This window comes from Trematomus bernacchii, unplaced genomic scaffold, assembly GCF_902827165.1.
Source record: "Trematomus bernacchii unplaced genomic scaffold, fTreBer1.1, whole genome shotgun sequence".
In the NCBI taxonomy this organism is placed as follows: Eukaryota; Metazoa; Chordata; class Actinopteri; order Perciformes; family Nototheniidae; genus Trematomus; species Trematomus bernacchii.
This window is the reverse complement of record NW_022987739.1, coordinates 3,961,056-3,976,897: the sequence shown is the minus strand read 5'-3', so window position 1 is coordinate 3,976,897 and position 15,842 is coordinate 3,961,056. Positions and strand designations below refer to the sequence as shown.

The following is a 15,842-nucleotide window of genomic DNA, read 5'->3' as shown; positions in this document are numbered from 1 at the left end:
TGTGTGTGTGTGATACTGCAGCATGGACAAGACGAGGTGTTAGCGGGTTTTGTGCTATAATGTGAGTGCAGCTGTCTGTAAGCAGTTTTTGCTCGTTTGTCCTTAGACATGCGAGTGTCAAGTTTAAGAAAAAACTGCTTATGTCTAGAAATCACAATACAAACAAGCTGATGTTCTAGTTATGGCCACCTGCCATCCACCTAAACTTTCACCCTTTTCTAAGAGTGGGAATTCGCACACTGTATTCAACGATGAATGAGGGGAAAGCCGATGAACTCAGCTTCATGATCTTGCCGTGTCATAATAAAAACACAACTTCAAAACATTGAAAAACATTGAAGAAAAAAAAAAGGAAGAAAGTGCTGAGTCTCTTATCTAAGTGTTTATGTTCTTTTGGCCAATAACAACATGAGGATGTGGCAAATCTAATGTTTCACCATGAAGCATTTTAGAGTAAACAACTCTGAGATCCTCCTCAGAAAATTGAGAAATGTGCAGAAGTTTAGATGCTGACTAGTGTAACAGGTAAAACAAAAGGTTAATAATTAATCAAACGTCTACCCCAAGGACAGACATTCAACCTGCATTTCTGGATATGGTGCTAATCGTTTTACAGCATATTTGATGACCTTTGATAACCTATAGTGTCAACCCCTTCACAGGATGCAGTGTAGGCAGTAAGGTTGAAAGGGAATCGGTCGGAAGAGAGGAGTATATATATGTCAAAACATAGGATAGAGCTGCTAGAAATCCTGCTATTGGACGCATTGTGACCAGTAATGCCTCATAAGAGCGTTTTGTACAAAGATGAACCGCAAAAATAATCTTTGGATATAAAAAGGAGGTCGCTGATTGAACAAGATCTGTGGATGTCAACTTCACACACACACACACAGTAAGTCAGTCTGGGCAGGCTAACACATGCTAGTGCTGCCTTTTGCTCATGCAGGAATACGTTTATTAAGCAGAGAATGCTTATGAGCATGTGGATGTTTATTGTCTTTGAGGAGACAATTGCTCATAGAGAGAGTACTGGCCCTCGTGTGAGATTTGTCATTCTCATAAACAACCAGAATCCAGTTGCAGAAAAGGAGGCAGTTTCTTCCATTGTGGGAAATAAGGATCCTCAATCTATTTTATTGCAACTTGTTTTGTTCCTACACTTAGCATACATTGTGCATTTATTGCCGTGCCCCTATTACAGCAAAGAGGCAGTGGCAGGCAGATGTAACTCTACTTTTGCTGCAGTAGTGAATAATAGCAGCTCCGCGCTTTTAGTGTGCTCTAGCTCAGTGGTTCTCAACTGGTGGGTCGCGACCCAAAAGTGGGTCGCGGACCCGTTTCGAGTGGGTCGCGGATGTGTGAGTGAAGAAAAAAAAGTTGGAAAAAAAAAAAATTGGATTTTTTTTTTTTTTTTTTTTTGGGGTGAAAAAGTCAAACTTTTATTTTGAAGGCCCGATTTTCTTCTCAGAGTGTACCAGAATGCGTAGTTTATGTTAGTATTTCTAAAAATCTTCTGGGGGAGAATCCCCCCAGACCCCCCTGCTGGGGTTGGGTTTCAGCATGTGTGCCTTTTTATATAGTTCAGCTTTGATTCCATCATCTCATTAAACCTTTTTTAAAAGCATACTTTAGTTCTGTGAAGGGATATAAGGGATATATGCACTGTACTTCAATTTATTTTATTAATATTGTATGCTCAAAAGCGTATATATATATTACAGCACGATTTTTTGTTGAATAGATTTGAGTGCTTCAAAATGTTGGGTCGCGATGTATTGACCAAGTAAAAAGTGGGTCCCGAGGCCTGACCAGTTGAGAACCACTGCTCTAGCTAAAGCCGCTTTATCACTAGTCATGTTAAAGGTCCCATGACATGGCCATTTCTACTGATCATAATTCCATTGTTGAGGTCTACTAGAATAGATTTACATTGTGCAATTTTCCAAACTCACATTGGTTTCTCATACAGCATCTCTGTATAGTATGTGTATTCACTCTCTGTCCTCAACGGCTTGTTGGAGCTCCTGCCCCCCCCTCCCTGTGAGCCCAGTGTGCTCTGATTGGTCCACCACCGTTACAGCGGAACATCAGTGATTATGTGTTACAATGTGTTACGCAACGGCTCCGCGGATTGGTCCATTGGGTCGTCGTTACGTCACTTGGTTCCCGGAAGAAACAAACGGAAAAAGAAAAATCTCCAACGAGGCGTTCTGGGGCAGCATAGACAGGCCTTTTCTGTGTTAGAGTTTTACTCGCTACAGGGTGTACTTTGAGGGTTTTTTTACTCTGCAGACCGTTTACATGCAGAAAGCTACATAACACACAAGGGGACGGGTAATAACTGGAAAAGCATGACATGGGACCTTTAATATTGGTGATAGCACAATTATTGACAGCCACCAAAAGAGCCACCCTCTCTAATCATCAAAAGAGCCTTTGATCCAATTTGATTTCCAAGATATGAAATGTCCCAAATATCATTATACTGGATCCTAGAGAACTCAGAGAGATTAACGCATAAAGATAAAGATCATTATCATCATCTGTTAAACATTTTTTACGAAGAATTCAAACAAACCTTCCTTTAGCTTTATATAATACATCGGAGGCACTTACTAACAACACAGTGGGAACTAACAAGTGAGAACTTATCATGTATTAGAAAATAGGTTTGGGAGTATTTTGCCTGCCATGCAAAAAAGGCCCACTTGACATTTTGTACATTTAGGAACCAAAGCAAAAATAAAACTAATCTTGTGCCAAGAGAGGCTGAGAAATAGTGCCTTATAAAAAGTTCTGTTGACACTGCACATGACACATATGGCAAAAAGAACATCATTCAATCCGAAGCAGCTTTGCTAGCAGCTTTCCTACTGCTCTTGAAGGCCGACACTTTCAAGACATGGCACTGGAGTGTCATGTTGGTGGAGGAAATAGCTAGCTTGAAAATGATACCCATGTTGGCATGATCACGTGCCCGTTTGTAAAGACGCCTGTTGGAGTTTGAACTTCAAAATGCTCTTCTGAAAGTTCGGAATTTCTGTGAGGCAGGTCATGTTAAATCTAAATTCATTTCTGGCTCAGACACCTGTAATTTGAAATCCATCTGGCCAACTATAATATTGCCCGTATGAATAAAAGAAAAATACTTTATTTCTTTAACATTATCTCTATTAACCAAAAAACTCAGTTTGCATTGAATGAGGAAATTGCGAAGGCAGGGTATATGCAGGAGTCAAATGTAATACATTTTAAGACCTTTTTTTAAGACCCTTCCCATACATTTTAAGACCTCATCGCCACTTCGAATTCTAACCGGTTACATTGGCGACACACTTTACCTCACATTTACTATATACAGTATTGATTGTAAGATAGCACAACTTAACAGCTTGTGATAACTCCTTATCATAATTCACATGAGAATGAAGTGTGACCAACCCAATGCAAGGTTTATTAGAAAAATAAACCATTAGAAAGTAGCATTTGATTTAGGCATTGTTCCCAAGAGATGCAAACTTGCATTTCCCCATAACGATGTTGTTTAACAACCGGCGTAAACGGACCTTCGCTCGCTATCAAGCAGTGAGCGTGCGATGTCCGGTTCAGATGACGTCAAACCCAACGGGATGCCATAAATAAACTACACAGAATCACACTACACACCTACGCAATGATTACATTCAGGCACACTGTAGAACACAACCTCTTTGGACAATTTATATACTTATTGAAAACAAGCTACAAAATGTAATACCTTGGAAAATGCTGTTTAATACTTTTTAATAGCCTTCATTTTCGCTAAATTGATTTATCAACTTGTAATACTTTATAAGACCCCGCGGACACCCTGGAAGGAGAGAGCGAGAGAGAAAAATGTATTCTTACCCCTTGGTTTCCATTAAATCTGATCAATGGTCGTGATGAGAGGACCTATAAAAGACCAAGAACAGCATTGTTAGATCATTTTCAAATAACCACAATTAAAAAATTCACAATGAGAATCCATCTTATACTGTAGGTTGAGGTTCCAACAATAAAACTGCTTACAAATGTATTTGTATATGAGAAGTTTACGAGTTAAAAAAGACAACAGGATGTAAATAATGTATACAAGGCAAAGCATTGCAATAGGTTTGTGGCAAGCACTCAGCATCAGTTCATAAAGGGTTTTGAGCTAAATCCACCATCATTTCCTGTTTCTTTATTTCCAACTAGGGTAACGAAGAACAGGTAGCTGAATGTAGTTCCAACATAAAACCAGTTTAACACACCAAACCATTTGTTTAAAGGAGATGTTAGCCACAACTTTAATATGATTATATTCAAAGCTTTGCTATTGCAATTTCAATCTGCATTAGCATAACTCACATCATGAAGACAAATACAGTCTGATTTCAGTACTGAGTATAATGCGTGTCAAGTTTTGCTTATATCATTCATAAAAATCCAAGTTAAGTTTGTTTGTATTTCCTATTCAAAATGATATTATTTAAAAACAGATACAATTGCCTTACATCTATGACAAATATACAAAGACACTTTATATATTTATGATAGTCAAATGTGCAAATTAAGATGGCATGTTTAATATAATATATAATACACTTCTGTAAGATATGTCTGCTTTGGAAATGCAGAAGAGGAAGGGTTGATCAGGGTTTTTTCTTTGCTGTTTCACTATCAAATCCACCGTCCAGGGGGATACCCCATGCTATGAATTTATCAGAACTTTTCTTATAACTCCACATTTGGTTTCAGTTTCTCCATTTCAATTAAATTAGAGGCAGAAGCACTCAGCACTTTCATTTCCGTAAGATCAAGTCTACAAAGAAATCGAGCAATTCACAGAATTAAAAAAAAAAAAAAAAAAGGCTAACTTTGTTGCTATGCTAATGTGCTGAGACTGTTTGTACACAAAACAATGTGTTTTTGAAAAGTTGACCTAATCTGTATATTCAGAAGTGTTTGTGACACCAGAAGCTGATTTAAGGATTTGTAACTCAGTGTTGAATATCATTTGTTTGTAAACATTAAATTAGAAAATGCTACCAACATGAAACAGATTGTAAAGTATAAGAGGAATTAAACCTGAATATTAAAAAGAGGAAGGTATTTTACTTTTCTTCCTTGGTTTAGTGGATCAAGTGAGAGAGCATAAAGTTTAAAGGAGGTCAAGCCCGTTAAAGACACAACGTGCTTTGTATAAATCCTGACTGATCCTGATCCAGAGATTTGGAGCATGCATACAAAGACTGGTGACCTTCTGTCCTGAAATGTATAAAGCACACTTTTTCCACTTAAAAAGTCCAAATCAGTATTTACAACCAACCAACCCCTGAGCTCCAAATATGGGCTGGCTAATCTCTTGAATTCGAACAAATATGGCTATTTATCGGGAGCTTTGACTCTTAGCTTTATGATCATCATGTACCAAACCTTTCAGAGATGTGGATGTAGGCAAAGTCTACCCAAACCATCCCAAAGTCTATTTACAGCCTAACAGTTTAGCTAGAAACGCTAGATTCTGAGAAACTCTTAACATAATCTGAAGTAGTAGCCACTTCCCTTCACTCACTCCTGCAATAAGTGAAAGTTTCAATTCGTAGCAAATGGTCACGGCTTACAACTACAGTGTTGTGACCAAACTGATTGCACTATTGGATGGCTTCTGATCATTTACATAGACATTCATGGTCCCCAAACGTAGCCAAGAAATCACCAAATCCACATTCACACACACTTCTCCTGACAGAGGTAGCTCCACTGCTACAGGACATGTTCTCCTTAACGTTGTCATCATTAGTTCACAAACGTGCTGGTTTCCACAGTACATCAACTCATACATTAATTTGTGAAAGCTGACTTCAGTGTCCTGCATGTTTATTTTTGTACGACGTTGTGTTGCCTGTGATGTTTGTTTTTTGTGCATGTGTGTCAGTACTGAACCGTGACCATTTAAAAATAATCTGATATAGTAGAGATTTTAAACACAATGTTAAGATCATAACAACATTTGTTTGAGCAATACATCAGAATTGAGCACTAAGGCTTGCTACCGCCAGACATGACTTCATATCACCATATTGTCAATGTCATGATTTTGGTTTGAGGACACAGTGTACTCTGGGACAGTAATTCACATTGCAATTACCCTCTTGGCATAAACAAATACAACCTTAAAGAAGAAAGCTGCCGTTTCATTTATCTTACCAACAGTATTATATTGTTTCACTGTGTCCTGAGCTCAGAGCCTATGGAGGAACACCAGACCTTTCATGGAGCCACGCTCCCTGGTCTACCCCTGCAATGTTTGACACAGCACCAGTTTTAGCCCTCCCCATCCCCCATCCCCCATCCTAGCACTGCTAATATAGTGCTACCCTCAGCCTGTTCATTTGAATGGGCTGCTGACATGTCACTATTCTCTGGGACCTGAGCCCAGAATGTTCCACAGAGCTAACCTAAGGGACAGAGTGCAGGTCCTGACCATGGATCGATGACAAGGCTATGGATGTTCACATACACTGCCAACCAGAATGAGGGTCAGCTGGACATGGCATGGACTCTCCGCCCAGCAGCCTGCGATAAAACTGAACTGATGACAATGTTGTTTATGTCTGTTTCCTATTACCTTTATTTGCAGTATTGACAAAGCAAATGTTTATAAAAAGAATCTAAGCAGCATGGATTTCAACTATTTCTTCAGCCTGGAGTTAAGCTTTTAACTATTCAACAGAATCTACAACTTATTAGTATTCACATTGTAACACGTAAAGCTCCTTTTAAAAACAACGTACATTATTTCATGGCCCAACATTAGCCACACAAACAACCACCACATTGTATATCTAACTTTACACCAGTGCACTCCAGGGATCTTCCAGTTATGAAGAAGTCAAGTTTCTAAACTTTAGAAGTTAAATATTGACCTCTGAACTGGCAAAGCAATCTCACAAGAGAAGTCCATTATTAGTGATGATACACAATGTTCCACAGTAGATTAAGTTGAAGAAGTCCTTTTTGTCAGATTTGTTTTGCCAAATGTGTTCTAGTATACGCTTTAAAACAATTACTCGAGTCCTGTTGGCAAACAGACTTTGGTACTATTTTGATATAAAAACAAGCCTATGTTTAGTTAGAGATTTGTCAGATATAACATAATCTTAATGAAGCCTTACTGAAAACAAGCACCAGGCTTTCAGCTGACTCATTAGTAATACATTCAACAACAAAGGATACGTTTTAGCAGGGTACAAATTCACTTTTAAAAATGAAAAACATACAAGCTCACAAGAAATTTGGCAAAACTTATGAACAATCCCCAGCCTCTTGATACAGATTTATATAAAAACCATATCCTTATACATGCACAAGTGTTATTTTCTACTCTATCAGGTTGCACTCCTTAAAGGATTTCTATGTTTTATAGTAGATGCACACAGGAATAGCCACATCTAAATCCCCATGGGTATAAATGTGGCATCCAAATTGTCAGGTGTTTAGTTGCCTCAATGTCACACTGATGAGATGTTCCGCCTGTCTAGGATTTCAGAGGTGGAAAAAGCACTGGGCAAGTCTGAAATGGTACTGGGTGTCCCCGCTCTCAATACACAGTATGCATGAATCATAGCTGGGTATATCCTGTGTGTAAAACTAGCTATACAAGTTTACTAGTGTGTTTGACAGATGATTGTCCGGTACGTTTTTGAAACAACATAGGGCCAACATTGGGGATCAACATAAAAAAAAAAAATGTCACTGACAAAAGTTTGGCATGAATGCAAGTGAGTGTAAACTTGTTTTCCGTCATTTCGGATAAACAATGTCATGAGGTCAGTGTGTTCACGCTTTTTGTGTAGCAAGACATTTTGTTTGCGCTTGTTGTGAACTAGGGACACACTAGACATTTTGTTTTCAAAACCACTATTAGTGATATTCCATGTGTATTGACCAATGTACTACCAGGGTCTCGTTACCATAGGCTTGGATCTGAGGTATTGTTTTTTTATATCTGCAACATCCCTAGTTTAACACACCACTAAACTGCCAATAAAATGATTGAGTTTCGACAAAATATAATGTGCCACATAACCCCTCGCAGTGATACATACACGTATTGGAACATATCAATAAAGTTGTGTTATAAACAAATAAACTACATTGAAAATCGCACTTCACAATTTTCACATTTAAACGACTGGAAAATACTATTTTTTGGAGACTTATTTCCTTCCATTACAAAATAAAAATCAATCAACAGTACTCTGAACAGATCCAAAGCATTTTGTACAAAGCTGGTTAATTGAAAGGATCTAACGTAAAACTGTTTTAAGTACATTGATTTTTACGGCAAAGAGGTGCATAAAAGCCAAGCACGTATGATACCTTTTATACTACTGGTGTTAGCACTGACTGCAGGTAACGACGGGACATTCACAGCGAGTCAATGGTGTCTCTGGCTCATTACCCTAGTACCGCTACCTGAATATTTCAGTGCAGCTGGACTTTTTCTTGTATAATTTGATATGCTTTTATCACGCCCTCTCCTACTAAATTATTCAACTTCAGGTTGATATATATAGATCTGTCATTGATAGGCATTTGGTATGTTGTCCCGTAGTCTTGACATGGCAGTTTTACATTTCTTAGTATCATGAAAAATGAACTGTCTGACAGCACTAAGAAAGATAAACATGTGGACTCTAAGAGACAATTCACAAGGAGAGAGCGCATGAAGAGATACAAATATAAATCTCCTTACTTAAACGGTCTTTTCAAAAGAGGAGAGGCCTCATTGACTTAGGAGATATCCTTCATGGTTTGGCCTAGTTCAAGTTTTATGAATTGATGCAGTCAAGTTTCAGGAATTAAATCTGTGCTTATACTCAAATTGCATTACTCCTCTACTGAGAGATACAACATCCTCAAAGGTGTAAAGGCTATACGCAGATAATTCTTATGCGTGCTTGAATTTTTTTCCTCTGGCTCTAGTCAAAATGTAATTATTTGACACACCTATTTTCAAGCATCACAGTGCTCCATTACTGGTCAAATACCACCAGCACAACGCATGTTGCTGGACCAAAGATCGAACACTGCACTGACTGACCTATTGGAAAAGACACAGCAAGTCATGTTGTCTGTCCCGAGTGCAGTGACACTAGGTTGACATGGTCACTTGTGGCATCCCTGTCACAGGGCAGAATAACACCATGACATTTAGAGTCATATTTGGCCTTAGAGGTTATGGTCATCTCATGCAGTGTCACGTGATCTGCTGAAAGTGAGGGGTCAGCATGCCTTAAATAACCGTAGCACTGGCACAGGCTGACCAGCATCAAGCAAAAGAAAACCAACCAGTCTCCATTACTTCCCATACTATTTCTATAGGGGCCGAGATAGGAGCTATAGAGTGCAGCAAAGCACGTGAACAAAACTGACTGGGTGTAAATTGACCTCTACAGTGATGAATGTAGCCTGTCAACACAGCTAATTACTGAGGATTGATCTCCATGTGGACAAAAACCTCTTGCATCCGACTCTTTTAAAAAATGTATACTGTAATTTATAATCTGGAGGGCTTATTGATTATGGAGAGGGTGTCAACGTTAAATCTATGAAAACAGACAAAGTCCAGTAATGAGAGATTTACCTGGAAAAGAAACCAAAGTGCAAGCTGAGTAAATGAGAATCCACTATCATATTGCAATCAGACCCCGTTTCTGTGGTAACAGTGTGAAACTCATCTAACAGTACTGAGGAAACCCCCACATGTAGAGATGTAGTTCAAAGACAAACAACCCATTTCAAATAAACACAATGGGTTTCCTGAGAACACTTTCGGGAAATAAAACAAGATTTAATTCTGGCATCCACTGCCATCATTTGACAGGTATATCGTCTTTTACCAAATCCTCAGACATTAACTTTAACAGGTTATTGTTAAAAGTACTGGCTAAAGGAAACATCATAATGGGCCTTACAATCTAAGCTCAACACACAGCATTAATTGCCAACCTTAAGATCACTACTGTGATGCATGTCCTTAAGAATGTAAGACCTCATACTCCCAGTTTATAATCCCTGATCTATTACATAAACACAAAACACAAGGCGTGACATGAGCCAACAAAATGTTAACATTCAAATGGCACTACTCATCGCTCACCACTGTAACACGGCTGTGTCGGCACACATCATTTATTGTCACTTCATGGCTTGCCAATGTTCATTTTATACTTTAGTTCATTGCTTGAGTTTTCATTCTGTGGGCTTTCCATTTGGATAATTATAAGAAAAAATGAATTAAACTGTTTAAAAAGAAAAAAGCTTTGTCCTACAGCGACTTCATTATAAACGTTTTATCTGTACTCTCCATAACCTTCAGCTTGATGACGCTCAAGTAGCCTTACTCATTTCCTTGCTTATGTCACAGCCGGTAAAAAAAGAAACAAGAACATGTGAGTCTCTGGACTGCCAGTCCCACAGCAGGAGCTTTAGTTCTCTCTGTCCTCAGACGCACCAACAGAGGAAACAGCTGACAGTCACGTCTCAAACAGGAAGTATTGCGACTTGATGACTGTTGTTGCACAAGTTACTTACAGAAACACAATAAGAAATATTCACAGAATTTTGTATCAACTACTAGTACAATAATATTGAATATTGGATTGCTTGACTGAAAAAGCTTTACATCTGGGCTAAGAGTCAGCATTTTGTTAGCTTAGCATCTTGTTCTTTAACAATGTAGGGGAAGTAACTCATGACATGAGTAAGAGTTCAACCTTTCCAGGTTTATACTTTTGTGTTAGCTTAAGTCTACATTTCTTTTAAGATATTATGCCAGACTGGATTCAAGCTTCCTTTTAAAAGCAGGGGCCCGCCAGAGTTCACACATTTTCCAGTCACACAATAGCTACATTTGGGTCGTAAACATTACAATCTCAGTCTAATTAAATCCTTGGCATCACCACAACTTTTACATTGAAAAGGCGTGTGTCGTTCTGTAGCTCTCTTCCTCTTCCTTTACCGAGTTCCCGGCACACAGCTGCTGTTGGGTGCCAGCCAGTGTCTGAATTATGAGGAAGCACCGGAGGGGGCACAGCTCCCCTTAAAAAGATACTGGAGCAACACTGACAGCAATAAAAGCTAATAGTCAACCCTTAATTTTAATAAGGAATGACATTTCAACCCTTACAGTGGTTATTTTTTCTATGTTAGAGCAACACGCTATTTCTCAAAGCACAGGAGAACTGAAGCCGATCTGAACTTAAGGCAGCAAAATGTAATTGAATATTAATCACGTTCCCCATTTCCGGCTTCCTACAACTGACATGATCTCATGCAATATTGAGGTGTAAATTGTGTGCACCACTTATAGAAAACCGAGGCATATCAAATCAAGTTCTTCCTCATAGCCAGCTGGCTCCACTTTTCTCCAATGCCTACATGTTTGCCGCAACTGGAACGCAAGTCGTCTTGGAAATGCCCCGGTGAAGGTGGCTTGCGGTTTTTACTTTTTTTCCTGCCAGGTCATCATCACCACCACCACCATACATGTACAACCAATGTTTTGATAGTCAACACTGTTTACTAGAGCAAACAGATGTTAACAAGAGGGTTTTTCTGCCTTCTTTAGTTTGCTGTCAAAGTGTGCCAAGTTGAGGCATTTCACTTTAAAACGTAGCCTACAGAATTTAGGACGTATTATTAGGAGTACATTTCCAGGAAATCGGAATATCGTGCAGCACTAATTTGCATATTAGCAGGAATGTAGCAAAACATGTTAAACCAGTACTTTGTTTATTCACTCAAAATCAATTAATAATTGTGATAAATAAACCATGATCTCAGTATAGATCAAAGTCAACGCGATGTACCTTTTGGTTATATCCGTGAAGCTATATTCGATATGGTAAAGTAACAGAGTAATGTTTCTCGCATTTGCACTGCTCCGTATTGTTGGTTGAAATTCTTCTGTTTGAATTTCAATATGCCTCTTTTAAATATGAGGACATTTTTGTTTATGTAGTCATTCATTGTAGCATATACACATGCGGAGCACCTGTGCATGATTACACTGCATCACACGAGTGGTTTGGTGTATGCTCATCATCTGTGATCGTGTGGTGATACAGTGAGTAAGCTGCGACAGAAGCTGCCAACAGCCTTCATGTGCCGGTGTGTGTGGTCCTCATATGTGTCTGATAGAAGAAGAGTACACTGTATCATCATGTATCACCAATATGTATGTTTAACTGCATAAAGCTTACTTCAATAGACCTAATCAAACAGCTTAAATGTGTGGCAGCCAAGGTGCAACATCCCCAAAATGGTGCAGCACATGTTTGCATCACCCTAGTGCTATGAAACTCCTTGAAAAATCAAAGCACCCACAGCTATACCATGCAGACATTTGATTACTCAATAGCCTAGATGTTCTCTGCAACTGTGAGTAAGGGTTTTAACTCAAATGGTAGGGAAAGGTGATACAATACGCAATTCAGAGTTTGTGAAACTGCAAGTCTGTACAAGAGGCAATTGTCAATAAAAATGTTCAACTAAACTGTAAAACATGATTCCAACTTGCCTCTTTCGTCATTAATGTACAAGTTAACTGCGGGAATACAATTCCCAGTGGGGATGAGTTACTATTTAGGTTATGTTCCTGAATATGTGCGTGATAGATATTATCAATATAAAATGGAACATGTGTGTATCGAACACGACTGTGTAGGTAGAACAATGGTGCTACAAATATGGGCAGCACTCTACTCCTTAAGGAAAGCCCTGCCGATATAAACTCCATAGGGCCCAAGATGCTTGAGAAAATCTCACCTGTACAGTCATATCTGTTAAGTTAATCCGAATCACTATTAATAATAAGCTGTGGTAAAATGATCTCGACTGTATGCTTTCCATGTTTTAATAAAAAAAAAAAAAAGGAATCAAATTTTACCTGAAGGCTAGTAGATAGTTTACACAAGAAAAGTCCAGTTTGTGCAGGGACAGATGTTATAATCAAGGCTACGTTTGAATAGTTACCCTTAAACATCAGCAATGCAAGTTTGACACAGGTATCCCGGGCTGCATGCTTTACGTATTGGACCAAAACATTTGCCTCTTTTGATTTGATAAGTCAATAGCTGAACACAGTTTAGCAAAAACATAAGTTACAAAGGTTCTTTCTTGCAATAATGTTCAAATTATGAGAACAGACTAGATCTCTAAAGAAAGAAGGCCCTATGGATTCAGATATTTGCCTACCGTGGCTACCATGACAATTTAGGAGTTGAGAGATTCCTCTAATATCTTCTGTCTGTCACACCAACACTTTTCCTAAAACTACTAGTCCCCAATTTACTTGTCACAATTGTATTGCTCTCACTTATCAGCCACAGTGCTGCTGTAAACAGCCACAGGAGCTGGGGATAAGGCCCTTTCCTCATGGCCTGCCAGAGTTTCCCTGTCAAATATTTATAGAAGCTGAAACACTAGATGCCCGACATCAGACTTATTGCTCTCTACACAAGAAGCCAGGCAAGAAGCAGCAGCAGCAGAGCCATTTCAGGGACCAAAGCTCTCATTGAAAAACTACTTCTGAACAGAAAATGTGTTAATCCACTGTTAAATAACATTGACGCACTTATAAAGCTGTCAAGTGAACATGAACCTTTAATGGCAGTGAGGGGGTTGGAAAAGGAGATGGCCATCTTTCGTCTGAAAACTGGGTATTTTTCCAAATGATTCACTATGTTTTCATTTGATTCTTATCCAAAGCTATGCTATATTTGAAGTTAACAAAAATGGAGTAATCGAGAAGACAGGGATTGTGTGTCCACCGGTCAGAGGTGGAAGAAGTACTCAGTAATTTAGTAGAAGAAGAACTACTACAGTGTAGTGGTTCATATTTCACAATATTATCTGCAAAAGTTATTAAATAAATGTAGTAGAGTAAAAGTACACCATTTACCTCTGTAGTGGGATATAAGTACAAAGCAGCATACAATTGAAATACTGAACTAAAAAGCAGAATTGTTGAAGTAGAGTACTTGAGTAAATATACTCAGTTACTTTACACCACTGCCAACGGTAACACTAGCTGTTAACATTATGTGTGGGCAGCTGCCGGCTAGTTTTTGTTAGGATTGCCAGTTTTTTTAGACAGTTTAACAAACATTCTGGAAACATCTGTAACCTAACACGCAGCAGAAGTTGCTCTGTTTTCACTTGAAATGTATATACACATTCTGGTGAGGTAATTTAGCAACAACACCAGTATAGTTAGTCACCAATATATATTTTAATAAAATGGGCCAATCTCTATAATGAGTACTTTTATTTTTGGTACTTAAAGTATATTTTGATGCAAATACTTTGGTACTTTTACTTGAGTAACATTTTGAATACTTTTACTTGTATCAGAGTATTCCTACACTCTGGTACTTTTACTTAAGTACAATCTCTGAGTACTTCTTGCACCTCTGAATAACACCAAGTTAAAACTGTTGAGCTAACAACAGCTAAACACTCCCAATGATTTAACTAGCAGGGCTACATTTTGAGTAGTGTTGCCTGAGCTTGATACATTACCGAGTATGGTGTTCAACTATCGGTCATGGTAAAGCTAACCAACCTAACAACCAGGCCCAGCAGCAGTTGAGACATATTAACGGCTAGGGTAAGACACTTAACAAACCGGACTAGAGGCAGCTTTGGATTAACGATGTGAAACATAATCACACCTTAAAAAAGACTTTAGTTACACCTGGAATAACATTTCCAATCTACCTCACAGCATACAAAGTAAATAAAACTAGCTCCACCTTTACCAGCTTTGATAACACTTTTATGTATAAATAATTATAATCAGTAGTATATTTTAATGCTAATAATGTTGTACTTTTACTTGGGTAACATTTTGAATGCAGGACTTCTTATAGAGTACTCCTACACTCTGGTACTTCTACTTTTACTTAAGTATAAAAACAACACTGTTAAGCTAAGTTAAAACTGTTGAGCTAACTCTATATATATACAGTTTATGAGCTAACTACAGAAAAACACCCCCAACGATTTAACTACCAGGGCTCAATTTTGAGTAGGACTGCCTGAGCTTGATAAATGACCGAGTATGGTGTTCAACTATCGGTCAGGGTAAAGCTAACCATCCTAACAACCAGGCCCAGCAGTTGAGCCATATTAACGGCTAGGGTAAGACACTTAACAAGCCGGACTAGATGTAGCTTTAACCAGCCTGCTGTGTAATGTATCGCAGCAGACTACTGACCTCACTCTGTCTGTCACAGCCGAGACAAGACACACTTAAACCATCACGGTTACCGAAAATGTTGACTTACCTTGCTGCCCTGATATCCCTCAAACGCTTTCAGTGCGCTGTCAGTGAGTTTAACGTGAAAGACGGAGACATTGCTACCGTTGCTCACTCTTCCACAGGACAGTCCGTAGCACTGCTCCTCCTTCAGCGCCGCCATCTTTGCTACCGTTCACCACCATGCGCACGGACGCACTCGTACTGTCGTAAAGCGAGAACTCCCGTTGCTTTTCTAATGAATATTCAGTGACCGGTCCCCGATGATGATGATGATGAAGTCACCGAGCAGTAATGAAGCCCTATATAGTCACATGTGCAATATCAACTACATTTACACTTCTGAATACATAATATAACATGTATGCAAAATGAATGGACCTACATGTAAAACTAATTTGGAGAAAACCATTTAAATATATACTAGCATATACTAGCATTGTATTTTCTAATTATATGTTATAGTTATTTATGGGTGACAACAAATATAAAATTTTTCATACAG

General features: G+C 38.6%; 1 protein-coding gene across 1 annotated transcript in view; it reads right to left on the bottom strand.

Moving 5' to 3' along the window:
- ell (elongation factor RNA polymerase II) overlaps positions 1-15,541 on the bottom strand; it is a 34,476-nt gene extending 18,935 nt beyond the window's left edge. The window contains exons 1-2 of the mRNA XM_034147169.1: positions 15,366-15,541; positions 3,892-3,936 (exon numbers count right to left, since the gene is read on the bottom strand). Coding sequence (XP_034003060.1) covers positions 3,892-3,936; positions 15,366-15,500 — 180 coding nt within the window. The 5' untranslated portion in view covers positions 15,501-15,541. The remainder of the gene's footprint in view (positions 1-3,891; positions 3,937-15,365) is intronic.
- Positions 15,542-15,842: the final 301 nt, after the last annotated feature.